General features: G+C 42.5%; 1 protein-coding gene across 1 annotated transcript in view; it reads left to right on the top strand.

The window, feature by feature from the left end:
• The window catches only part of zranb3 (zinc finger, RAN-binding domain containing 3), a 67,998-nt gene extending 54,543 nt beyond the window's left edge, over positions 1-13,455 (top strand). The window contains exons 18-20 of the mRNA XM_060859681.1: positions 3,872-4,187; positions 9,675-9,806; positions 11,819-13,455. Of these exons, the coding sequence (XP_060715664.1) occupies positions 3,872-4,187; positions 9,675-9,806; positions 11,819-11,917 (547 nt within the window). The 3' untranslated portion in view covers positions 11,918-13,455. The remainder of the gene's footprint in view (positions 1-3,871; positions 4,188-9,674; positions 9,807-11,818) is intronic.
• Positions 13,456-27,989: the final 14,534 nt, after the last annotated feature.

Raw genomic sequence — 27,989 nt, forward strand, 5'->3', positions numbered from 1 at the left:
AACTTAAAGTTGGCACTTTAAATCCACTACAACAATGCTGAGACATTTCCCAAATAATATAAAAAGTAAGCAGAGGGTCCTGTGGTGGTCCCTTTCTATTCATTTCTCTTTTCAGAAAGAAAAAGTAATATATTTGTGCCTCACTGTATGACAAATATTTAAAAATATATACATATATAATCTGTCAGCCATCATACTCAATTTATGCAGTAAATCAGCAGTGTTTACCTGCACACACACACACACACACACACACACACACACACACACACCCACACGCACGCAATGTCAACTCTGCGACAGATTTTTAGATTATATGTGACAGCTGCTTACTATTCCACTAAGTTTGTTAGTGAAGCACTGATCAGACACCTTCAGCTCTGCTACACCGAGTTGCAGCTCCCAGCTGATACACGCCACACTCAGTAGCATATAAACACACTTTCATATCCTTATTTACCTCCCTTTCCCTCTCTCCTCTCTTTTATCATTATCTCTACCACACTCTGTGTGTACACTCCACTCCAGCTGCTGCTGCTGCACCCCAGGTGTGTCCAAAACAAAGACATATATATATATATATATATATCTCATCACTTGGTTTTCTGCTCATCATGTCACTCTGCGTGGGTCAGGGTGGAGCAGGGACTGGAACTGACAGCTACATATTTATGAATTTGCAACGGTGGGCAAAAAAAAATAAAAAAATGCACAGCACTCACAATTTTGTTTCAAAAGCGAATTTCCGTGTGTAATTATGTGTGTAGTTGTAGACTGTCTGGCCTTCTAAACCTAGTGTGTGTGTGCGCGCTGCGGAAAATGCTGGAGAATGCTTAGCACACAGGATAAGGACTTAATCCAGTGCCTGAAACGCAAACACACACACACACACACACACACACACACGTTACCATGGAAACCCTGGAAAGAAAATTAAGACTCGCAGAGGACCGTCTGGAAGGTTTTTTTTTTATCATTAATATTATATTGAAGACAGTTAAAGGAAAGGAAAAGAGACACAGAGATAAGAAAATAGTGCAACAGAGATGGAAGGCACAAAGAGGGGAAAAAAACGAGAGAGGACGGATTGAAGAGGACAGTGAAATGTTTTGCTGTGAAGCACATCAGTGGTGGTTTTACAGATAAAGTTCAGCACCATAAGCACCTTCTCCTCTTGGCACAGAAAAGCCCCCAACAAGCACTCATCCTTTCGCCCACTCCCTCTCTCGCCAGCCCACTCGCTCAGTTTCTCACTCGCCCACACTCTTACAGCTCTTACGAGGGCCATATTCACCGTACATCTTGATGATGGAGGGCTGCTGTTTTAGCTTTTTAACACACAAAAGGACAAAAATCTTATGCTAGATCAGCACTTTGAGGACGGAGGTTCAAACAAATATCCACGCAACATAAAAACTCAAAGCACAAGCCATGTCTGTGTAGGACGTAGTTTCACGTCAGGCTGAAACCATGTGAGAGCTTTATTAAAGCCAAACCTAAGGTCTAATACAGGGGTGTCAAACTCATTTTGGTCTGGGGGCCACATACAGCTTAATCTGATCTCAAGGGGGCAAGACCAGTAAACTCATAGCAAAATTACATAGAACTAACAATAAGTCCACTTTTTTCTTTGTATTAGGGCAAAGAAGAAGTAAACGATAAAAATCTTTATATTAAATGAATTGTCCTTTTACAAAAATATATTATGAACAACCTAAGTAGTATGTGCAATTTCAACAACACTTTTACCTAGTTTAACATTTATTTAAGTGCATTATGTATAAAAACTGAACACAGTTATTGTACAATGGTGCAAAATATTTAGTCACAGGTTTGTGGAACTTAAAAACACTGTCCTGTATGTTAACATAAATCAAACATTAATATATAGAAACTGTTTAAAATCCAATTTCCAATTCCAGGAAGCAATTCTGAATACATGAATTGACTCCACACACTTAAAATCTTAAGTGGCAGCTGTTTTAAAAAGAAAATCTTTGTTAATTTGTTAATTTATATGTAAGTATGTATGTTTTTTAAAGTAAACAAATTTATTTTATCAATTTGCCCCTGCATCTTTTAGCCTGCACAAGTGCATCAATATCAGGCATTATGTCCTGAGTAGCAGCCAATTTTAGAATCTCATTTAAAGGTGGGGTCTCCGATATTTGAGAAATGCTTCAGAAAACTGAGTCGGGCCACCAAACTAAACAAAAATCAAAACAAACGTGTAGCCAATGAGCAGAAAGGGGCGTGTCTTGTCAATATGGGCGGAGAGAGTGTTCAGTGCGCATGTGTGACATTTAGCAGAAAGCGGTTTTAACATTGACATGGAGGATAAAAACAAAGAAAGAAAGTGAAGAAAGGCTTACGATAAGGTAAGAAGGTAAGAAGTAGGACGTGTTAATATAGGATCAGCTTTCCAGCGCTGGAGAGAACTGAAGGAGCAGGAAGTTGGTCACATATTCACAGATTGGAGTTTCCCGAGTCAGTAACTCCTGAGCTAAACACTGTTACTACACAAAACACGGTTGTAGCTGCGTCTCTACATTACTACGATAGAAAAGAGGTGTTATTTGTGTAGTAACAGAGTTTAGCTCAGGAGTTATTGACTAAAATGCCACTCAGACCCTGAAGCTCAGTACTACCATCTGCTGGTAGTGCCACCGAAAATGATTTTTTTCATATTGCAGATTTATCCCCGGGCCAGACTGTACTCCCTGGCAGGCCAGTTCAGGCCCGTGGGCCGTATGTTTGACACCCCTGGTCTAATATAACTCATTTAGCTAATCGTATTTACACCTTTTCACTAGACTGATACTTAAACACAAACTGACTGATTAACTGTATTAAACATATGCCGAATATGCCGTAAGCACAGGGAGAAATTTTAACCCTACTCTCAGACACAAAAATAATAAACTGTACTTTATTTTTCCCCATAACTTTAAGAAGTCTGTTTTGTCTGGAAATGTGGATATATTATACCTTTAATTGGACCTTAATTGCCTTTTAAAGTAAAGCTTTAAAGGTGCACTGTATGCACAACTCAAGGTAAAATGTTACACTAAAGGTAAAGTGTACACTTGAGGGTGCTACCCCAGTGACAAGGAAAGCGACAGATTTGTCTCAGAGTGCAGGAAGAGAAGCGTAGAGTCTGGATTATCCAGAGCACTGCTATACATGCAATTATCCAATCATTGGCAATGTATAAATGCATGTAATCTTCAGTTCTTGGTGCCAGTAGTTTGAGTATTTTAGAAACCGCAGGACCTCCTGGGATTTAAAAACATGCAAGAGTGTCTTGAGTTTACAATGAATGTTCTGGAAAACAACATTAACAAAAAAATCCCTTCTGTTAGTGTCAGGTTTACTGTCAGAAATGTTAGCTGATAATACGGACAGACATGTTCGATCTGACAAGCAGCCTAAACTAACATAAATAACCACTTTTTTACTACTGCGGAGAGCGGAAAATGATCTCAACATATCAAATCCTGCGGCAGATCAGAAGCAATGCAATGGAAGGACACCTCAGGTTCTACTCCTGATTCCTGAGACTACAGTCAGTTTAAGTGAGGACAGGATCACTTAAACTGGACAGAAGATCGGATGAAGGTCACCTGGTCTTCTTTAACTGCTTCAAGAAGTTTATCTTTGTTATTGTAATTAATTAACTAGGTCATATTTTAACTAATAAATAATTAAGTGATGTCTCTCACACACACACACACACACTGGAAACCAGTAAGAAAGTAATATTCCATTGAACACTGCTTTGGCATTAACCAGTCTGACTGCCATTATATTGGCAAAGCTAAACAATAAAGAACCCGTCTGTGTTCGAGTGCTTTTTTTTTTGTATATGCAGGGAATCTGAAGCGGAGACGGGATATGTGCAAGCTCTGGACTCTGGAGGTACGCCACTGTGTTTGTCTTGCCAGAAGCCTAGTGTAGATCACTCAGGCTGGGCAGGCGGATTCTGCAGTGCCAGCTGCATGGAGGAGCTTCAGCTGCGCTCCAGCCGAGGCTACGCCCGCTCTCGTGTGCTCGAGACAGAGCAAGGTGTCTGTCAGAGCTGTGGCCTTAACGCGCGCCAGCTTTACCTGCGTGTCCGAGACGCACCAAACACACACCGCAAAGAGATACTGGACAACACATGGCTTTCACAGCTGCCTCTCAAACAGGTGAGTCTGAAACAAATGTGTGTGTAAAACAAAATCCAGATACTGGAGATATACAGCTAGTCTTCAGACAGGTAAGATGAGGTAGCCGAAACACTCCAATTGTGTTGAGTCCTACTTGGTGTCACTGCCTTGGCCTGTAAGCTAACAAAGGCCAACCCAGACAATTCCTCCTAAAATGCTCCTGATACCAGGGTTCAACACAGTTCAACTGCAAGGTCAGAATAAACCTGGAGGAATCTCCTGGAAATGGCTGTAGCTGTCCTTGTGCTCCCCTGATAAGGAAGTATGAGGTTAACTGGTCATAGAGCTACAAGAAGGGCTCGGTGAAGGGCAGGAACCTCTGAGTTGTCCGGTCTCAGTTCCTGAATTATTGATTTCAGCCGTTCTACCACCAGTACATTAATTCAGCTCGAAAGTAAATCAGACTCAAGACTTCTATTTGGGCATTTTTTATTTAATTTTTTTAAACACATAATTTGATGCCGGATGTGTGGCAGATAAACAAGCAGTTTAAGCTGTGTGTCAGAAACAACTTCGAATCAGGGTCTACATGTGACCAGCCAAACGCACTATGCCTTCATCGGTATTGCCATTTTGTTAGCTTAGGTGTCCAAGGTGGATAGTAAATCCTTAAGATGGTCAGTCCAGAGGCCAAAGGGGTCCAAGTTTTGCATGGGGGACCCAAAATAATAGATAAATAAGGTTAATTGTATGGAACCACTTAGCATGGTGGCATGTATCCTCAGGCCTGCTAGGTGACAAAGAAGAGGGAGAAACGAAAGGTAAGTGCTTACCAACGGGGTAGCAAAGAACTACACAAAATACAGAGCAAACAACATGGTGAGGGATTACTGATACAGGCTAGCAATGCTTACAACCCTGCTAAAAAAAACAGCATTGCTGGTCCAGCATAAGGCATGTTTTGCATGCTGGGACCAGCTTGGGATGGTGGTGTGCTGGCCGACCAGCCTGGGATGGTGGTGTGCTGGCCGACCAGCCTGGGATGGTGGTGTGCTGGCCGACCAGCCTGGGATGCTGGTGTGCCTTTATATACATTACAAGACAATTTTCTAGAGAATTGTAATTCACTTTTTAATAAAGAAAAACATTCTGGATATTCATATCATTTACATGGCTTTCTTATATATATATATGTAAGTTTGTTTAAAATATTTATTGGACAATGACATTCGCCATCACACTATAATATACACACATGCACAAATAACGTTACACAATATAACCTTTACAACACACATTTTTGGTCTTAGCTTCCACTCTCTCTCTTAGCGAATAAGTAGTATGTGGTGGCGATGACCATGTATTTTTAAGAGGTGCTACCCAGAGTCGTTTGCCTTTAGACAACTCCTGCTCTATGTCTTCTTTATTCTCTGAAAAATTATAGAAACAAAATAAGAAACAAAACTATATATCACTCATTTGTTTATATTGTGCAGTGAACGAGTTACGATAAAACAGCTACTGCTTAAGTTACATACCTTTAAGCATCAGTATTTGTGGCCTGAAGAATTCTTGCTTCCATCGTACCCAATAAGCCTGAGTTTGGTTAAACATGTCGTAGTTAATGTCCTTCATTTCGCTAGTTGACACAAATGCCGTGCAGCCGTCATCCAGGTACCTCACGTATGCAAACATTCTGATTCCCAGTAATCAGCAGATTCGTCGTGTAGAAGTGGAAGCTTTTTATTTATCCCAAAACAAAATCCTAATTACGATGGCAAAAACATGATGATCTGGAACACGTGCACTTATACTAATTTTGATAAACACTGTAAGGTATATAATGTATATATATATATATATACATTTTTTTTTTTATTATTTCTAAATTCTGTATGATTTACATGCTGCTTCCCTCATGGAGCCCGGGAAGTCAACATTTGTTGGTATTACTATATTTAATTTGTGGAGACACTTTAATCCCTAACGAATGATTTTTTAAATGTTTTTATTCTTTGTTATTCAAAGCTTTTTGAGCTTTGTTATTTTAGTTCTTTATTCAAAAGAGGGAGCAAAAGAAATAACACACTTATAATTAAATATATTCCAATATATTGTGTTTTAATCTTATTTTAATGTGTTACATAGAAACATACACAAGCAAAAATAAAGGTTGTTCCCATAAAGCTCATTCCAGCAAGATCATACTGGTTAACACCAGCCCCGTTTTGCTTGAAAACACCATGAGTATGCTGGCCACCCAGCTATACCAACACTATACCAGCACTGACCAGCATTATACCAGCACTATACCAGCATGAACCAGTAAAAACCAGCCTGGACCAGCATGGAATTGATGCTGGTTTATGCTGGAGTTTTCAGCAGGGAAGGGATAACCGATGCCACAGAGCTCGAAAAAAAGCACTCGATACAATAAATAACAAATACACTCACCAAGGTAGCGGAGTGAAACAGGATACCTGTACCTCTAGGTATTTATTGCTAATTCTGTGAGCTCGTTTGTGTAGCCCTCAGAACATGGTGGTCACCCCTAGGCATGTGTCGTTTTCATTTGTTTCCCATTTTGATTTCATTTAAAAAGAGAAAGGTGAAAAGAAAAAAGAGGAAAAAATGGAATAAAAAAGAAGCCTGACTCGCATCGAATGACCATCAAGTGCGCACTGCATAATTTGTTTCCAAATGAACAACCCCTTCAAATTTGGTTTGTTATTTTTCAACTATGTTTTGAACACAGTTTTTTTAATGAAACATGCCATCTTTAGTAAGTGGACTATTATAATATCGGTAATAGGAATATTTACAAAACACACATACACACAAAAACCTCTCCTTAGATTCAGCGGTATCTCCTGCAGGAAAACTAGCGTAGCGGGTAAGACGACTCCTGCAGCACTTGAGTCAAGCAGCTGTCTAGTGTTTTCTGCTAAACTGGTGGATTTTCCTCGCATTTAATGACACTTTCACCAGCCACTTGAATAGCCACTCATGTAGCAAACCCATAAAACCATGCAGCTACAAGTCAAGAGCTTAAGTTAATGTTTACATCATACATCAGAAAGTGGAGAAATGTGATCTCGATAGCATGAGTGATGAGACCAAAATGGGATTTCAGGTTTTGTGGGTAGAAATGCATTGATGATGAGAAATGGCCAGACTAGTTTGAGCTGACAGAACGGCTACAGTAACTTAAATATACAAGAAAAGCATCTCGACACAGCAACAACAAGAGAAGGCTGCACTCTTGTCAGTTGTAACCATTCTGCCCTGGATGTAAGGACAGCCATTTAACATATCGTCGCTGTCAGGCGGAATCCTCGTATCTCCAAAACCGTTATTTTTCAGGAAATTAAAAAAACGCCGTACCTTATCTGCAGTGCACAGGGTTTAGTCCGCGTTGCAGTGGATTGTCTTGCGCTAAATTCCTGTCCTCAGACGAGCACCAGAACTATCGGGGGTCAAGATTTTTTTTTCTTTGAGCCCAGTGTTTTGAAGACATTTACCTCAGAAGACGTGTTGATTCGTTGCGACTCTTATTAAGGAGAAATATGCCGTGAAGCTCTCCCGCAGAGTGAGGAAGAGGTGGACAGTTGAAGTGTCCAATGGAGTTATGAGATTTGTGCTCAAGCTATTTTCAAGACTTTAGATTGGTTAATAACTTGTAAAAATAACAGACCCACGTGGGGACTGACCAATAGCATCGATATGTGAAAAAATATGAAATTGACCAAATTTGGACATACGAGGTTTCCGCCCGACAGCGACGATATATAGAAGGAGTCTCCAGTTTCAGGGTTCATTCATGATCTTCCTCTCTGTCAGTCATGGGGTTTAAACTCACAACCTTCCAAACCCTAGCGCAGAACCTCACCTGCTGAGCCATTGCTGCCTGGTGCCTCGTGCCCTACTTTCCTGGTTGATTCAGCGAGAAAGTGATTGCTTGAGACATTTCATTAAATTCACATTTGCGTAACATTCTCTTTTACAGCTGAGAGTAACTTACAAGACTCGAGCATGTTTTCTGCCGAAGCCTGCACAAAGAGAAAGGCAATAAAAGATGTCCAGTTAGCATGTAGGACCAATAACATCGTGGCCTCAGGCTTCTGCTCTTTCTTTCAAATACACACACACAATACTGAAGGATGGAGCAGAGTCCCTGAAGGGTGCGGTGTTAACAGACTGCCTGGTCTGTCAGATTGGCATTGATTTTTCCCACCGTACACTGCTGCGAGGTGAGGGTTTGATTCCTGTTTGGCATTTCTGGCCGAGCCTGGAATCAATGAGAGACTTTCCATATCTAACTGGCCCTAAGCACTAAAGCCCAGCTTCTAATGCGCACACACACCTACACACACACACCGATGCTTATACTAAAGCAGAGGATTTTCTGTAAAAATATCCGAGATCTAGAAAGGTGAGGGGGAGAGCGAGCAAGTGTGGGGAGCGAGTGTAGGGAAATGGTTTGTATGTCGGTGAACGGGTGGGTGTGTGGTTTGGAGGGGAAGGAAGTCTTGACATCACCCCTGAGAGATAGTGTTAGCATCACCAATCTAGTAAAACAAAGTATGTGACACAGGCGAGTTTATTAAATACTCAGCGTATGTGCATATGTGTGGATTTTAATAAAGAGGCTGGCCTGGGTGAACATCCTCATTGTATATTCAGTGATTTCCATCCTCCAAGGCTTCCTCCTGGATAATTATGGGATGGTTCTGTTTTGTCGAGGGAAGTGAATTGATTTCTGTAGGTTCCCCATGAGGCGTGGGCCCTAAAAACAGCCTCGGCAAACTGAAATGCCAGCGCTTTGGTTCGGCTTTCAGTTCAGCTCTCGCAGGACCCAGCTCTCGCTCGCCAGCCTTGATCTTTCTCCTCCATCGATGTTTAAGCTCCTCTGAAGCTCCCCTAGTCCCTCATTGCTGCTCCATGGGCCAAAAACAGCCTGCAGAGCAAGTTGGAAAGAGGAACTACGCTACCCAGAATCCCCTTGGGCTCAGCAGTAGCAGGTCATCTGAATATTGCCCCTGTTTCTTTTCTCAGCAGAAGTGAACCAACAAACCAGGGCAGAAATATTTTGCTAAAAAAAAAACACAAAAGTATTTGGGTAAACATAACTCCAACCATGACAAAACTCTAAAATAAAATCCCTAACCATCCTTACGTCGATCTCGAGACCTTCTATGTATTTTTCATCAAATATAACCACATATACAAAGCATTACCAGTTTAAAAAGCCAGACCAAAAAAGTGTCCTTGGATTAAAAAATCAACAACTACAAAATAAAAACGAAATATTTTTTTGAATTTTTTTTTTTCCATGTGGGAACACAGTGCCCTTAAAACTGGGAAATGGCCAAGCCTGGGCAGAGTCACAGAGCACAGACTCTGGCCATCTGTTGTCTCGTTGGCTTCGGTGTGAAGAAATGCATCTAGTCTCTAATCCCTTTCTTAACGAGTTCATTTTTGAATTATGTGTGTTTGTTTTTGCGTGTGTGTGTGTGTGTGCTACAGCTGAACGAAATGATCCGTCACCCAGTAGAGGGCCACTTCTGGCAGGTGGACCACATCAAGCCGGTGTACAGTGGAGGAGGACAGTGCCTTCTGGACAACCTGCAGACTCTCTGCACCGTCTGCCACCGCATGGTAGAAACACACCGCTATCTATCTGTCTGTTTGTCCATCTGTCTACATCTGACTGAATGACTGTCTGTCTGTCCACCTGTCTATAGATCTGTCTGCCTATCTAGCTACCTACTTGTCCGTCTGTCTGTCTGTCTGTCCAGCAGTGTCATGGCTCTTTCACTCAGGATTAGTACATGAACCATAATCTAGGACACTCAGCTACCGCATGCTACAGCCCCGCTTTAGTGTCCGTTTCTCATCAGTACTATTTGAAGTCGTCTAAACGAGACTTTAAGAGACAAGGACAACATACAGAGTCTCTGTAGCATCTGTCAACAAACAGGTACACAACAGGAGTGTGTTCAGCTGCTTCTTACTCAGATCATCAACCATGGGATTATGTTTTGAGGCTGGATCCTCCATAGGCAGGTCTGTGGAGTCACTACAGGGTTTAAGGATTTCAGCGTATCGATCTACCTAGACGTTAGTCACCCGAGTGCTCCAGGAAAGTCAATATCATCTACCGTTAGTCCTCCTGCATAGAGCCATTCCTCATTTATAGATGCTACTCACTAACGAGCGCTTTGTAGCGTTTCCTCGATGTAGGTCACGGAAACAGTAATTACTGCAAATGTGCATTACAAATATCGACAAAACATTTTTGCGGCTCATTTTTTTGTTGTTAATGCGTGAAATATTGAGGATCTTTATAGCAGTCCATTTGTTATCATTATTCAGTGCCTGGTTTCCTCCTAGAAGTAAACAACTAATAAATACAAGGAAGGAAGAAAGCAAGGAAGTCATGAGAGAAAAACAGACTCGGCTAATAAAAGTAACTTTTAGCATTTTTATCATTCAACCGACAAACCATTTCTTTCTCTCCTAGATATAGGAATATTTAAAAATGAGACCCTACTACAGTAACAGGAGATGACAGGATGAGAATACACTTACTGTTCAATTTATTAGGAACGCTTGCTTACCTGCATTATCCAATCAAATTAAAAAAAAGAATGAATGTTAGCGTTAGATCAGACGTACTGTCAGTCATTCAGAAACTGCTGAGCTGCTGTATTAACTACAAATAATCACTCGTTCCAACCGTACTGAGCAGAAAGGAATCTCAGAAAGCAAACCATGTCAAGAACAGGAATCTGAAGACTAGGAACAGGTTCACACAAACCAGGAAGTTGTGAATCGGACAAAAGGCCAAGTGAGGTCCCTATAATATAAATACATAAAATAGTAAATATCCTGGATCCAAAAAAAAAAAATTAGGCTTAAAATTAGTGTCTTGATGCCAAATTGTGCTGCTTCTCACTGACGAAACAAAATATAGCATTTTGTTAGCTCAAGGAAAGAGAAGTAAAGTCACCATCATTTTGACATCATTTGTCTTTACATTTTTCTCATGGTCTTTTCTCTTCATCAGCGAATTACCCACAATGCCGTCGATCAATGGGATTTAGCTCTGACTATTTATGTTGGCATACGGTATGTTTCACTTTTGTTTAAAGATCGTTCTAGAAGACATCATCAGCTTTATATCTCAACACCGTGTTTACTGGATGCAGTATTTCTGCCTCGTAAACAGGACGCAAACTTTTTTTCCCCTCAGACAAGCCTCAGGGACACTCAGACAATTTCAATGTCCAAATGCTATCCTTATATTTGGAGATGCCTCAATATCCTGCAACCAGCTAGAGCTCTATATATAAAAGTGAGACGCGACTGATTCCACGTCTGAGCATGACGCAAACATCCAGCTTGGTGGGAAATGAAATCTGACGGAAGCTCGCTCATCCTGCGTTAATTTATAGCCGCCCTGATGCAAGAGTCTCGTCACGGAAGAGATGTAACCAATTTTATTACGGTTCTGTAATTTCTCGAGATTCTGGACACCGGGATATAGCCGTCATTCTGCTCTCTTCTTGTTTTAGTTAAAACGTGTTACTTGTGTGATGATGTCATTTAGCATTTAGCAGACGTTCTTTTCCAGAGCGACTTACATTATCATCCATGTCTCGTTGCAGAGGACGACACAGCAGGCCAGAGAGCGGAGCCAGATGAAGAAAGGTGAAGCAGCGTCCAAACTGTCCTCAGACATCAGCAGATTCTTTAAGAAGCAATAAGAAATAAAACTACCACCACCATGTTTCAGTCACATAGGGGTAAAAAAAAAAAAGGATCTTTGATCTACTGACGTAGCAACTTTGCTAGGTTTAAGAATGTGTTATACACACACACACAGGCTGTGTCAGTATCTAGTGTTTGTGTCTACAGCGAGGATTTTTTTCTGTTTTGTTTTGTTTTTTTTAATTATGGGAAAGTTGTCCTTCAGATCTTCAAAAGTAAGACAGGAAAAGAAGAGGAGAAGAAAAAGAAAGTGCGAAAGATTTAAGAAGCGACTGCTGGTTTCCACAATGGCCGTGGAGCTCTCAGTGCAGCACTGCTGAGTCGGTTCTACCGCATGATAACGCTTAAGTTTCGAGCACAGAAAGCAGGGAGTCCAAGCGTTAGCAGTGTTTGCTGCTATTTTTAACCGGCGCAGGCTCTCCGAGCATAAAAGCACCCTGCCGCATGACTCTTAACAGTTTTTTTTTTTTTTTCTGCTTACTCTCAGCTGCAGCTGTAGAAGAAACATTTGAATGATTTGTTTCTGCATGTTTTGTACACGCGTCTCAAAACGAGAATACAGCCTGAATGTGATTAAAAAAAGACCTGCGACTTCTCAATCTAGGCTCCAGCTGATGGATTTTTTTTCTGTTATATAAAAAAAAGAAAGAAAGCCCTACTGCTTTGTTTGAATCCATCACAGCCCCTTATGTAATCTCGCCGAACGCCACGGGACCAGCACGGCTCGTCACCATAGCAACCTGCCCCGGTGATGGGCACCTATGTGGATATGGAAGCTCTTACAACCGCATTTCTGTTTATAGACACCGCTCTGAGAGACGAGGTAGCGGCTTCAGATCAAGCTGCACAGGGTTGCACCACCTCCATCCAGAAAGAACTTTAAATCCAGTTTTGTTTTTTTATTAGGACGCCGTTACGTTTTGAGAGCTTTCACATGGTATAAAACAGTGGTTGGTTGAAGCACTTACTATCTTAAGCCCAATAAAGGAACATTAAGCTTTATAGTCAAGGCTGTTTCAGGTTCCCAATGGGTTTACACTAAACGCTGCAATGGGGTGTGTGTGTATGTGTGTGGGGATGTGTGTGTGTGTGAGAGAGAGAGACAGCAGTTTTGGTTAGAACTTTTACATTAATGCAGTCATTCTGGTACAATACTGTTTCTATAGTAACTCTGGGATGTGTGAGAAGATGCTTCTAATATTACTAGTCTCCAGTGTAGCTACATTTTCTCATCTTTTGGTCTTTGTACGTTGTGATGAAGCAACAACTTGTTTCACAGAAGTTCCACAACGTCGAATGCAACTATAAACGGATAAAAGTTCATGCGTTAATAAAATTGTTTCTTGTATCTTCACCAAAATCACCTTCTTTAAAAACTACTAACCTTTCAATTTATTTGTAAGAACGTCATAAATACAGAACTGAGCTGCATCATAAATTCAATAAATACAATAAAACCAAGCCAAAATAAATCCGATTCCAGTCTATGGCTGATGTATCACTATGGAGTTTTGCCATATCTTCTCTCGTGTTTCATTACCCGTGTGTTTCTCCTGACATTTCAGAACGTGTACGTCACAAAAAAAAAGACAAGAAGGAGTATTAATGATGCTCAGATTCTAAACACTACAGAAAGAAGTCTGTGACACGGGGCTGGTTTTTCTGTCACAGATTAAACCTGCCTGCTAAATTAACCGGCCTTTTGTGATTCATTCGTAGCGCAGCACTTTGCTGGCAGTTTGAGTTCACAAGTCATTGTGTTACGAGAGATAGGACTGTGATGTATTACCTGGAGCGGTCAGCTTCTCCGAGGACGCTCCGCTCACCTACGTGTCATTACTGTAAAGGTCAAAGAAATGGATGGATCTTTTCAAGCTTCATCTTTCTCTGTCTATCTCTCTCTCTCATCCCCTCGTCGTCCTCCTCGCCTCCTAACCTAATATCCAAGTAGAGCGAAGAGAAGAGCAGGAAATGGGCGTAGAGACACAATATAACAGACACAGCTCAGATAGACATGAAGATGAAATGCGACTAAAGTTCTCCTTTGTCCCTCTTTTCCTAAATGGAATGGAATATAATGGCTCTTACAGCAGGTGTAATTTCCTGTCCGTCGCTCCGCTTTTTCTCGCTCCGTTCCCTGTTCACACTTGAATTTAATTAGATGCTCATTTTTGGCTGGGAAGGTCTCCGCAAACCAAGTTCCAGAAAACCCTCCGGAGAAGAACATGACTAAACAGTAGTACACGCAACACAATGTTTTGTTTTTGTTTTAATGATTCAGTGGTCGGAGCTCGGTGGCCGAGGCCTCGGTGTAATAAAGTTGTGTGGTGGTGGACTGACTTGACAGCTTGTGTGTGCTGGGTGAGTAATGAACATGTCAAAGCACGACCTGCTGATGTACCCTGTCTGTCCCCAACACCTGCACGCTTTATTACAGAAAGAGACCCACAACAACTTTAATAACGTGGAGATGGAGTGATGCGGAGCGTCAGATTAATACAGACGCACCTCCACGGAACGGCGGAGAAAAGAAAGCCGGCATTAACCGCACGCAGGCGTTTTGTTTGGCGACCTCGGCAGGAGACGACGGAGGAACGGTAACGTCAGCAGAGGTAATAAAAGAGCAGGATGGAGAGTCTCGTCAAGTCAAGGATATTCAACAAACAACTCTTTTTTTTTTTTTTCTTTTCGTTTTCTCTGCTCCTTTGCACAAACGCAGAGGTACTTAATGCTTTCATTCGTGTCCTTGAATGCGCTCTGGTCATGAGTCCAACAGTACTCTGACTTCCTTTGTTCCTTAATCCTTTAGACTCAAAGCTCGACCCTGAAATTAAAATGTTTCTAAGAGTAGAAAATCTTCCTGCACTCAGCTTTCCCTAAAATGCGCTCAATGGCCACTTTAATACAGTAGGAACACCTATGCATTTTCCCAGTCAGCCAGACAGCCAGACAGCCATGTGTCAGTGGTGCAGATACATGGCAAGAGCTTCAATTAATATTCATAATGTATCAGACATCACAACAAGGGAAAACAAAATGTGATTTCAGTGACTTACCGTGTCACGGCGGGGGTTTGTTTGAAATTCCAAGATGATCAGTGGTTTCTAGAACGTTCAAACACTGCAATCTGCGAACGGTGAGAAAAACAACAAGAAAAAGCATTCAAGTGAGCAGCAGGTGTGTGAATAGAGACACCTTGTTGATGAGACAGAGGTCAGAAGAGACAACCAACCTGGAGATACCCTGGATTGTGTGGACGGTGCCACTTAGAAACCATGAAGATGGCTTTGGACTGTAATTGCCACAAACAGGTCTGCACTCAAATCTCCATCAGCGACCAGTTCAACAGAATAACAACGAGACAGACGTGATGTTAAAGCTAGAAGGGATTTCCCAGTTACAAAACTGCAGTTTCCCAGTTACAGTTATACTGTAGAAGGGAAAAGATTTATAATCACACTCGCCGGTGTAAAGATTTCTTCCTCGTATCAAATGTAATAAATTAAATGTAAATATGGGGGGCACGGTGGCTTAGTGGTTAGCACGTTCGCCTCACACCTCCAGGGTTGGGGGTTCGATGCCCGCCTCCACCTTGTGTGTGTGGAGTTTGCATGTTCTCCCCGTGCCTCGGGGGTTTCCTCCGGGTACTCCGGTTTCCTCCCCCGGTCCAAAGACATGCATGGTAGGTTGATTGGCATCTCTGGAAAATTGTCCGTAGTGTGTGATTGCGTGAGTGAATGAGTGTGTGTGTGTGCCCTGCGTTGGGTTGGCACTCCGTCCAGAGTGTATCCTGCCTTGATGCCCAATGACGCCTGAGATAGGCACAGGCTCCCCGTGACCCGAGGTAGTTCAGATAAGCGGTAGAAAATGAATGAATGAATGAAAATGTAAATATTTCTTTAAAGCTGATTTGTGACCGTGTCTCGTTGAGAACGTGTCCGTTATTAAAAGCGCTATACAATAAATAGAAATGGAACTGAATGGAAGGTGATAGTAATTAATGCAGCAATCTCTAAAGCAGTGGTGAGAAGAAAAGCATCAAATCGTTTGTTTTTTTTTTGCACATTTTGAGATTTAGGAGAACTGGGATGGAAAATGGATGGATGGAGGGATGAAGGAATGGATGGACTGGCATTTTCAACTAGCATTTCCATGAGCAAAACTAACTTACTCTCTAAATGAAGAGCTTTCTCTGATGAGGAAAGACTCCAGTGGTTTAGAGGCAGAATGCCAGTTGAGAAGAGAATAACCGAGCATTTCTTTTAGCAGTTACCAAGCTCAGGTTATCCATCAAATCTGTTCCAAGTGAATTCGAGCTGGAAAACAGGATGTCTTCCTTCAACCGTACACACATTCAAGTACTACTCATGAACACAGCGGTGTGTTAGCATGCTGCTTTCCTCTGAAATTAGCCCACGTAGCTGCAGCACCTATTCTTACATTGTTTAATATTTGTATGTTTTAATACGCCACTTCTCTCAAACCCTTTTTTTTATTAACACTTTACCGAAGAGCTTTCATTCTTGAAGCTTATAATGGACAAGATGCCAAATATGCTAATAATCCATATAATAAAGCAACAAATTTGTACCGAAGTTTTAAAAGATCAGACCCCATGGGTAAGCTTCATAAACCAGAGTATTAATGAAACATATTGAAGGGTAACAACTTTTTTTGACGTTTAAGTATACTCAGCTTAAAACTTTAGATATACGCCGTCATGCTAGATTACAAGTAGAGCTGGAAAAGGATCAGTCACATAGATTTAGGAGAAAAAGTTAGTTCTGTCCTTAGAGTCCCTACTTTCTCAGGTCTCGCTGATCAAATCTGAGGAGTTGATACTCAGGGAAATTGCCCCATTCTTTCCAAACGTTCTTGCATCCTGTGATTGTTGTGTCACTTACCAAATTATCCATATGCACAAATAGGCCAGAAATATCTCTCTCACTCTCTCACTCATTTTCTACCGCTTACCCGAACTACCTCGGGTCACGGGGAGCCTGTGCCTATCTCAGGCGTCATTGGGCATCAAGGCAGGATACACCCTGGACGGAGTGCCAACCCATCGCAGGGCACACACACACTCTCATTCACTCACGCAATCACACACTACGGACAATTTTCCAGAGATGCCAATCAACCTACCATGCATGTCTTTGGACCGGGGGAGGAAACCGGAGTACCCGGAGGAAACCCCCGAGGCACGGGGAGAACATGCAAACTCCACACACACAAGGCGGAGGCACCTCAGACTTGCTCATTGGGGATAAATACATACATACATACGTACATACACACTGTGAACTATATATATCTTGAATTTTTATTATATGAATTCTTTATACTTCTCCTTATGTTTACCTTCTGCTATGTTTATGTTCTGTAAAGCTGCTTTGAGACAATGTCCATTGTAAAAAGCGCTATACAAATAAACTTGAATTGAATTGAATTGAACTTTACATGCAAATGTGTAAAAATGGACAATTGATAAAATGGTAGACACAAGAAATCAGTGTCTACACAAAAAAGTGAGCAAAAATGACATCTGTATAACAAAGATTTCTTAGTAAAACGAAGAATTTTTTATTTATATATAATTAACCAGGTTTTAAAGCATGAAGGACATTTTGGTTGAGACACTACGCATTGCAGATATGCAATAGAGTTGCGACCATTTAGAGAACGAGCGATCGAGGAAACGTCCGTAAAACACTGCGAGCCGCCCAATGACAAGGAAACTACCCATGTGATAGAGGCATGTGAGAGACTTACACACCCTGATTTGAGCATCTTAACTCTAATTGTCATAACTGACAGTGGACCCAAAGGTCTGTGTAAGAAACTACAGACCTACATGGCTGACGGTGAGCGAGACACATCGACCTACACGGCTGTCAGTGAGCGAGACACGTCGACCTACATAGCTGGTGGTGAGCGAGACATGCCGACCTACACGGCTGAGGGTGAGTGAGACTCGTCGATTCACACATCTGACGCTGAGCGAGACACGTCGACCTACACGGCTGAAGGTGAGCGAGACACGTCGACCTACACGACTGAAGGTGAGCGAGACACGTCGACCTACACGGCTGACGGTGAGCGAGACACGTCGACCTACACGGCTGACGGTGAGCGAGACACGTCGACCTACACGGCTGACGGTGAGCGAGACACGTCGACCTACACAACTGAAAGTGAGCAAGACACGTCGATCTACACGGCTGAAGGTGAGCGAGACACATCGACCTACACGGCTGAAGGTGAGCGAGACACGTCGACCTACACGGCTGAAGGTGAGCGAGACACGTCGACCTACACGGCTGAAGGTGAGCGAGACACGTCGACCTACACGGCTGACGGTGAGAGAGACACGTCGACCTACACGGCTGACGGTGAGAGAGACACGTCGACCTACACGGCTGAAGGTGAGAGAGACACGTCGACCTACACGGCTGACGGACAGCTAGACACGTCGACCTACACGACAGATGGAGAGCGAGAGACGTCGGCCTACACGGCAGATGGAGAGCACTGCCAAACTTCGTCCCATGAACAAAATTGAAGAGAAAAAAAAATGATGCAAAAGCAAAGCAACTCAATTCAAACTACAAAGTCTCCCCCTCTTCCTTCCACCACTTCACGAGCCTCCAATCTGACGAAGACTTAGACGAGCCCGTTGATTGTTTTATCATCAAGATGAAGCTGAGCGCTCAATCATCCTGTCAGATGAATGTGGAAATAAACCAAGGCAGATTTTTTTCTCTCTTATTGTGCAAAATAGTGAAGAGTACTGAAACAAAGAGAAAGATGAGATCTAGGAGATCACGAGATGCGGAAGCTGTGTCGTCCGTGTAACTTTGCTTCTGTTGCTCTGTCTGTGTTCTGTGAGGCCGGTTAACTAATGCTGAGTGAAATGTTCCTCAAATTTCCATCCCTTAAGCCTTGTTCCTCTCTAAGTGTTGGGGTTCCACCTAGATCAGACTCCATTGTGTTGTTAAAAGCTCTTCTGGGTGAAATCAGGGAATTAGCTTAGAAATTGTTTATCAAAGGAGGTTTGGTATTAGCAGATTAAGTAACAGTCCTGGGATGAGTAAAGGACAGCGCTTATGATTACAGCAGTAGTACTTACTCACTCACCCTCACTCATTTTCTACCACTTATCCGAACCATCTCGGGTAACGGGGAGCCTGTGCCTATCTCAGGCGTCATTGGGCATCGAGGCAGGATACACCCTGGACGGAGTGCCAACCCATCGCAGGGCACACACACACTCTCATTCACTCATGCAATCACACACTACGGACAATTTTCCAGAGATGCCAATCAACCTACCATGCATGTCTTTGGACCGGGGGAGGAAACCAGAGTACCCGGAGGAAACCCCCGAGGCACGGGGAGAACATGCAAACCCCACACACATAAGGCGGGACTCGTACCGACGCTGGAGGTGTGAGGCGAACGTGCTAACCACTAAGCCACCGTGACCCCCACAGCAGTATTACATTACAGCAAAAGATTACAACCATAGATCTCATCACCCTCTTGGTCTTGGCACAGAGTAGTATGTTTGGCAGGAAAGTCAACAACCTGGAAAGTCAATCAACCTGAGAGCGCCATCATCGCAGTGAAGCATGGTGGTGGTGGCTTCATTCTCAGGCAGTCGGTTGCATCCAGAACTAAATCCCTCTTTACCCAGACTGGTATTTTTATAGAACTTTGTCCTGGACTTTTTAGCTCTTCCAGGAACTGGTGCTTTTATAGTGAAGTAATTTAACCTTGCTGTCCTTGGGTTAAAACACTGCAGTATTCCAGAACAAATGAAAGAACCGTTTGGGTCGCCAGATTTAACTTAACTAACAGAGGAAAAGTTTTCTTAAATACATCTATCGTAATCCGGTCTCTTGATGGCTGTGAATAAAAGACGCAGCAGAATTGACATCACGTACACGCTTTCGTTTGATCCTCACCGACATCCACCTCAGCATTAAAAATGGTGCTAACTATACTATCAGGACACTAGTGAGAGCTCAATCCAATTAATTACACTAATCACTTCAGGGAAGCAGCAGTAGCCCACAGCTAACGAACGGACGCGGCCAAATCAGCGCGAGTCCCAGCCAAAGCAGAGGGGAGCAGATGGAGGGATGCAGAGAGACGAGTGGAAGGGAAAAGGATGCGGCGCGAGGCAGGAGGTGTACTGTGGAGCACACGCAGGTGTTTGGCTCACAACATGGGCCAGGATGGTTGTTAAGGTGTTAAGAGAGTTGTGTTGATCCTGGTGTAATTTCTTCCTTCTGTCTCTGTCTGTAGTTATAACCATTAATCAGCCCGTTCCCACAAGTATAAAGAGAACTGATTATCTAACCAAAAAAAAAAAAAAAAAAACCAGCACGATCAGCTGGAATGAGCATATTAAAACACACACGTAAACGCATGCACACACACCATGGAAGGTAAATGAGTTTCTAATGACACCGAGCACATCGAGTAAATCTGTACAGGTCGAGGCCAGCGCGGAACGGGAATAAAAAAATTATGAATAAATCAGAAGGTTGCTTAATGGGCCGTACTTTCTAAAAATCACTCAATAAACAGAAAATCGGTGCTATTTTTTAAACACAACTAGATCTGTGTGTGTGTGTGTGTGTCTCTACTTTCATCTGTCTTCCCACCTCTCTCTGTTGATAGAAGAATCTCTTCACAGGATTCATCAGCCGTCACTGGATAATGACCAGAAACACAATAAGGGACCTCAGAGGGGATCAGAGATGGAGAAGGAGGAGATAAGGTGCTTAAGATAATTCATATTTCCCCCAATCTGCTGCAGATTAATGGCTAGGGCTTTAGCGGGTTTCTCTCTTAATATTACATTAGCGATGCACACTTCACTTACCTCCTTCGCGCTCTGTATAGACTGGGCCTTGGGCTGTGTGTGTGTGTGTGTGTGTGGGACAGCTGGAAAGCTGACACTGAGCATACCAAGAGAGAAAATGATCCGATCGAATATCGAGCGATGAGACAAGCGATCGTGCGAAAGTAAACAGCGATTTGCAAAAGCCGATACGTGGCCTCTGGCAGCCAATAAAGCGCCACTGAAAGTAAGATGATTATTGAAAAACATGAGCTTATATATTTTTTGTTGTTGTTTTTTTACAGAGGAGCAGTGATCTGTTTTATTGAGAGGCTGCAATGTGATCAGTGATCAATGTGTTTGACTACTGAATAAGAGCTGCAGAAACAGAATTCTAGAGAATTGCTCTGATTTCTCTCTCTCTCACACACACACACACACACACACACAAACCTCAGTTACACTGAGATGTTTGTTTTAGGCTGGAGGAGAAACCAGAGAAACATGGAGCAAGTCTAAAACTCCACACAGACACTAAACCAAGCTCAGAATCAAACTGAGGAGCTGTGATTGTGGACTTGAGGTGCTGCAGAAATCCTCAAATTATTCAGAATGGAATGTACAACCTTCACCTATGGCAACGGCACAAATCTTTAAAAGCACCAAGTGACCTTATTGAGAAAGGGTAGAAGCAAGAAAACACTGGTGTATTTAAGAAAGCTCTTCCCTCGAGAACTCCTGCTTCAAAAGTCTTTGAGCGAGACGAACCCGTCCTTCCAGATTCTGTTCGAGATTTCGTTCCGGCCCTGAACGAGCGAGTGCAAATTAGTTTAATACCTTTTTTTTTTTGGATCTGATATTCCTGACATTCCTGCTGGGGTTTTGGCGTTCCCCGTGCTGGAGGACTGAGATTTCTCGGTGGCCCCAGATAGCTGAGGCGGGTCAGCCTTTTAGCCATAATTAGCTCAAAGTGTCGTGCCTCCTGAATAATAGATGAGAAGGGAAGCCAATCAAATGGTTTTTTAAAGACACAGGGACCCATCAAGGCCTGGATATTGGCATGAAAAAGCTTTCAAACTTATCTCCTGGCAGTTTAAAGCCCATTTCTCTGTGAAATCAGAAGGGAAACACACCAGGCCTGCCATTCAAAGCTTTCTGCTTAACATTCTAAGCATGAGACGGCCATCATGAGGACGCCGCTTCCTTCTAGTGCCCTCGTGTTTAACCTGTGGTTTACGTCGGAGTGATATGAGCATGCTGGATGATTCGAGCCACAATATCCTGACTAATAATCGAATAATGAGCGCTGGGTACGAGGTTAGGTAACACAGGTGCCGTCGGGCTGCACGCTAGGCTTCTCCCAGTCGATGTAATCAGAAAGGACGGGCTGTTATTGCTGTTTCCTAATGTATTAATGTGTGCTGCTGCTCTCCCTGTAAACAAAGCTAATCCATATAATTACCTGGCCTGCAAGGCTCCTGATCTCTTTCCATTATAACCCATCTGCATTTGAGAGTTAGAAAGTGAAATGAGCACAGCTGTGGTCTAGTTAGAGCTCAAAACAAGTAAATAAGTAAAAACTGTTCAGGGCAACGGGTCGTTGTTGACTTGCTAATTGTGACGGTTTTGACCAGTTTTTGGTTTTTTTTTAAAGCATGTCTGGTCTCTCTGTGCCAGAACACGAATGATTGGCCTTGTTTGACTATTTTATTTGTGGCTTTCTGCTTTTGTAATGTGTACGAGTTAACGCGCGCTGGCTGGAGCTTGTTCATCTCAGGCTAAAGTGATGAGTGATATGGGGCAGATCTGCTCTGCCGTGGAGGGAAACTACGCAAGAAAATGGCCTCTTATAAATAATTCCAGGGTTTGACGATTGCTATTCTGGGATCAGGCTTAAGTCTAATAGTGAGGCAGGTGGTGTTACAGGGAACCGATCAGAGATCAGCTGGTGAAAACGCGTCCAGCAGTCTCAGTGCTGCAGAGGGCTTGATTAAATTAGCATCCAGGGAGAGAATCTGCTTTCAAGTAAATCTGATTTTAATCCTCCCCTCCCTCTTTCGCTGAGCTGTGCTGTGCTAGACCTTGGAGTGAGGACAAAAGAGAGAACGAATGTGTGTGACTAGAAGATGGAATGGAGAGAGAGAGAGCACACACACACACATGGAGGAATGCAGTGGGAATCATTAAGGAAATAAAGCACGAAATAGAAAGGATGAAGAAAAATAGTCCCAAGATGAACTGCTGGATATTCAGTACCTCCTGTTTTTAAATCAGACGGTATTTGTGTAGACTGTTCGAACCTGACGTGTGTGTGTGAACGTTATCCATAATGCTGAGTGAGTGCTGAGACTTAATAAAGGTGTGAAGGGATACTGTTTTATCGTGATAATTAAAAACCTGAAACCTTCCAGCGTGCCATGTATGGAATAAAACAAACTGAGCCGTGCTGTTGCAGCGTGGTGTGACGCGGCACAGGTTAGATGATCACTGCTACAGGTTTTCATACCGTGAATGTTTCATACTCCTTCTCACACTTTCCTGGAACAAGCAGCTCACAGTCATGTACTAGCAATGACGTCTAGATCAAACACGTCTCCTTCTGTTGCGAAAGCAGCACCACGGCGATGAACCTCTTATCCACGATCTACCGAATTCCACGTCCTCCTGATGTCTAAAGACCTCATCTGTGCAAAATAAGTCAATTTGTTCTTGCAACATAAAAGATAACAGGACAGATACCTGCTAATAAGAGTGTCTCAAACACTCAGAGATCTACACTACAATAGAATAATGGGTTACAGATGATTCTAAGTCACTGGTTATGGTCGAAAGTCTCCTGGAGTTGATGATACCATCGATCTCCAACAAGTCCAGGATTCACAAGCCGTGAAACAGCCTTAAGATATCAGTATTCTGACAACGATGTCAATCTCTTGCTTTTATACAGTCACCATTTCTATGAACATGCCAAAGTTTTGCATGACCAAAGTTCAAGTTCTCCCAGAATAGAAACTCAGACAGTTTGATGGCTGTTGCTTTTTCTGGATTTAAACCCGTTCTGGGTTCTTTTTTTTTTGTTTGCTGTACCTTTGCACCACTGGAGGTAAACAACTCGAGCCCTGTACCAATGTAGCACAGCTCATTAATGCAGATTTAGCTACAGTGCAATCAGCAAGCGAGCTCCACTGCAAACCAGCCTGGGGATCCAGCATGCCTTCAAATCGAAAAGTTTTGGGATAATGAATGTTGGCACCGGTTTATTAAATTCCGTGCGTACATCTCTGAATTCCATTATATTTATTAGTCTGACAGGAAAAACAGACTTTTGAAAATGAGCTTTCAATGAGATCTCACCTGGTTACTCGAGATCTAGTTATACAAGACCCTTGCATACTTACCAACTGGCTAAAAGAGAAACAAAAGTGAAGCATGGATGTTTCTGATATAGAAATCACCTGATATTACACATCACCCAAAAGCAACAGTCTGGGGCGTTGGTTATTTGCAAATAGATCAAATGAGCTCTTTGGGTAAAAAGTTTTTAGCCACATGTGGCAAAATGTGTCATGAGACTAAAGGCAGAACCTTTAAGGTAGCAGCACCAAAAATATTCTAGCTTATGACCCGCAGAACACCATAACCACAGTGAAGCATGGTGGTGGGAGCGTCATGCGATTGTGCTGCTTCTGCTTCAGTTATAGCTCGAGACAAGACCCGGGGCTTTCTGGGGCTCCATGATTCTGTTCCTAAACCTGCAGACAACTAATGGACACACAAAGATTAACGACCCAAACCACAATTTCAAATAAATAAAGAAATGATTTCAGGAGATGATAAACCTTCAGAATCCTGTTGAAAACGTGTGGAATGAAGAAGAGGGCAGGCCACAGGAGGATCCCATAGCAATCTGATAGATCTGGAGAATTTTCCAAAGTAAAAATTGGAAAGAAATTGCCAAATCGAGATTTCCTATGCTGGATTCTTGCTGCAAAAGTGTTGTATTCCAAGCTACAGGTTATGGAGTGTTCAGCAACTACATGACTAAGCTCCAGTCATCCTTCTTCTCACCATAAGCTGAAAGTGTGGTCTGTACTTTAATATTTTGTTGCTTGAACCAGCGATCTCTAAAAAATTTAGCACTATCATTGGGAGATTGTGGGGTCAAATTGGTAGCCATCTGTGGTCCAGAGTTGGAGAGAGCGTAACTGGCTTGGATACGGAGGATGGCATTTCTCTCTCTGCTGTCGATCAGAACCCGAGCAGACGTGGGCATCAATCACAGGCATCTAGGAGCTCGAGTAATCATAGGGGACAGGGCAGTTAGCTCTCTTCTCCAAACTTGCTCAGCTGTATTACGAAGCTCAGCAGTCTGAAATAATGACATGGCTGGCTTTAAGGTACGAATCAGCTCGATGGTTAATTAGCTAGTGGCAATTACTAAATAGAGAAGGAGATACTGGAGGTACATTTCCCCTCCCAGAACAAAAGACAACACACAAAGCCACTATAACCATCATAACATACCAGCATGTAAAGATTATAACGAAGTGTTATGATGGATGATGAAATTTATTTGACATCTGTTTGCTAACGAGAAGACGTTTCTTATTTATAACTATATTTAATGTTACCAGCACATCGGACCTTTTACACACAAAGCACTGGGACTGGAGACTCCTTCCACAAACTCGCTCAACGTCTACTTAAAAAAAATAACACACCACATCGACATGTTATGCGTTTATTTGGAACACCCACACTCCGAGTTTGAGCATATGGAACTGATATCGCATTTGAATGACAGATGGCTGCTGTTACAAAAGATTGATAAATGACCAAACAGAATTTGACAGCACTTTGGTATGGAGATAAGTCGTAATTTTATTCATAAATAAATAACCTTTGAGAGGTAAATTGAGTTAAAAACAAGCCTTCTCTTTCATTTGGTTCAAAACACCTTGTAGAGTGACTCAGCTACTGTCCAAAAGACCTACAGAAAGTCGTCTGGCAGCATGCGAGCGCCGATCCAATCAGCGCTTCGACAAACCGGCGCATTCGAGCTGTGATAAATACCTTTTCAACATACACACACTTAACACCCCCTTCTTGTAGAGAATAGCAGGCCGCGAGAACAGCACTTAACATTTCATAGGGTGCAATCTAGCTAAACACTGCCTGTCTGCGCACAGACAGTACACATTGTACAGCTGAGCGACTTCCCTTTAGCCCACGATAAGGCAGCTTTAACCTGCACTTCCCTTTCACCACCACCCTTCTAGCTACCTTTCTTTTCTCTCTCTTTCTCCTACCTAGGCTACAAGTGTGTCATTTAACACAATGGAACCTTTTCACGAGGCCAATTCCCCCAGCACAAAGAGGTGGACGTCCCACAGTGTCAAATCCCCAACCGATGTGTGGTGCTCAGCATCATCAGGATATTAAATGCAGCAAAACATGTAGAATGAAGCCTTATTTCCTAGTTGCTGACCTCGCAAAATAAAAGCACCACAGGTTTGGGTATAGGAGTGGCATTTATTGTAATCTCGCTCTGGAACGCCGTCAGAGCGTACTTACTGTTAAGGTTAGGAACCACAGGGAAGCCTCGGATGAGAGAAAAGCTGACGCGGATTAACTCCGGGTTAAACCAGTTTGATTCCAGAAGGTTCCTTTAACTTTGTGCCTTTTTTTATGCCTTTATGCCTCTGCTACCACCATTATTTTACTCCCTCCCTTCCTCCTGTGATACATGTTAGCACAATATCTCAAGAACGAATGGATAAAAGAAATATTTGTATTTATACAGCCATCGCTGGAACCAGCAGATCACACAGGGTCAAGGTCAGAACAAGGTCCCACATCTTTATTCCCATTTGAAGAAACGACTACACTTGTTTTTCCTCACTGTAGAATTAATTGGTGTTCATTTTCTGACAGTAGCGCGCAGTGTAATTCAAACGATCGGTCTATATCGATGCCCTCGTTCTGCTGGAACGTCATCGTTTCTATAGTAAAGTTAAAAATTTAGGCACCCGGAGAATAAGTCATGGTGCTGTCTCAGAGCCTAGATGTAGATTCTAACTGGAGGAGAGAAAGGTTGGATTATTCACCCAAACACGTCATCACCAACGATATTCGGCCCAAAGTCGACAATTTCAACGTCTAATCATGTTTTTGAATGCAAGAACATATGCAGTATTATACATCTGGTCCATCTTACCACTTGTAACATGAGCTTATGGAGCTGAAATGAAAAGGTGGCTTTTTTTGCGCAGGATGAGTTTTGAAGCATTACCTCACCACATCCTCTCGCTGCCAGACGGCATACAACAGAACTAGAACATGTTCATTTATACAGAAGTTTCAGACGTACGATCTGTTTTTTCAGGTTAGTGCTGAGAGGAAAGTGGAGCATCTGCCTCCGTATGCTGAGCTTGTGTACGTGAGCACACACCTGCTCGATCGAGGGGTTCGGCCCCTGTGTTCCGAGTACAACGCCATGACAATCTCCATAAATCAGCGCTCGGCCTCTTGGGGAACGAAGTCTCTCAAATGGTTCTGCTTGGTTTTCAAGTGTCCCTTCAGCCCACATTCTTAAACATCAGCAGCTGCAGCAAATACACAACTCAACATCGCCACCTAGTGGCAGAACTTATGGGTTTGACCTGCAAGGTTGCATAATTTTACACCAGAATGAATCAGAGTTGTTATAAATGAAATGGGTGATATTAGAAAATGGCTCAGATATGAGAGAGAGAGAGAGAGAGAGAGAGAGAGAGAGAGAGAGAGAGAGAGAGAGAGAGAGAGAGAGAGAAAAATAGATTAACTGCAATAATTTTACTCACCAACACACAAGATGCAGTTACGTGATAAATGACACACTGATCTGGGAATTCATCTTTTCAAATGCAATATTTCTATATTGTGTATTTAATATCTAGAACGTGACAGATTACCATACAACTGGTACAAAAGTACAGATTTTATTTTATTATTATCACATTATTTTAAATTATCACCAGACAGAGAACTCGCCAAATCTGCACCGAGATGTGTTTGGTGTACAAGTCCATCAGTCCATTTTCCACTGCAAAATTGCTAAACTCAAGGAATTCTTACCGTTCCTTCAAGTTGGCTTGAGTTGACGTTTGTTCTCTAATCTACAATCTTAGAAGCAATAAATTTTTGGCACAGATCGTGATCAAATAAAACGAGTGACA

Source organism: Tachysurus vachellii, chromosome 23 (assembly GCF_030014155.1).
Source record: "Tachysurus vachellii isolate PV-2020 chromosome 23, HZAU_Pvac_v1, whole genome shotgun sequence".
Lineage (NCBI taxonomy): Eukaryota > Metazoa > Chordata > Actinopteri > Siluriformes > Bagridae > Tachysurus > Tachysurus vachellii.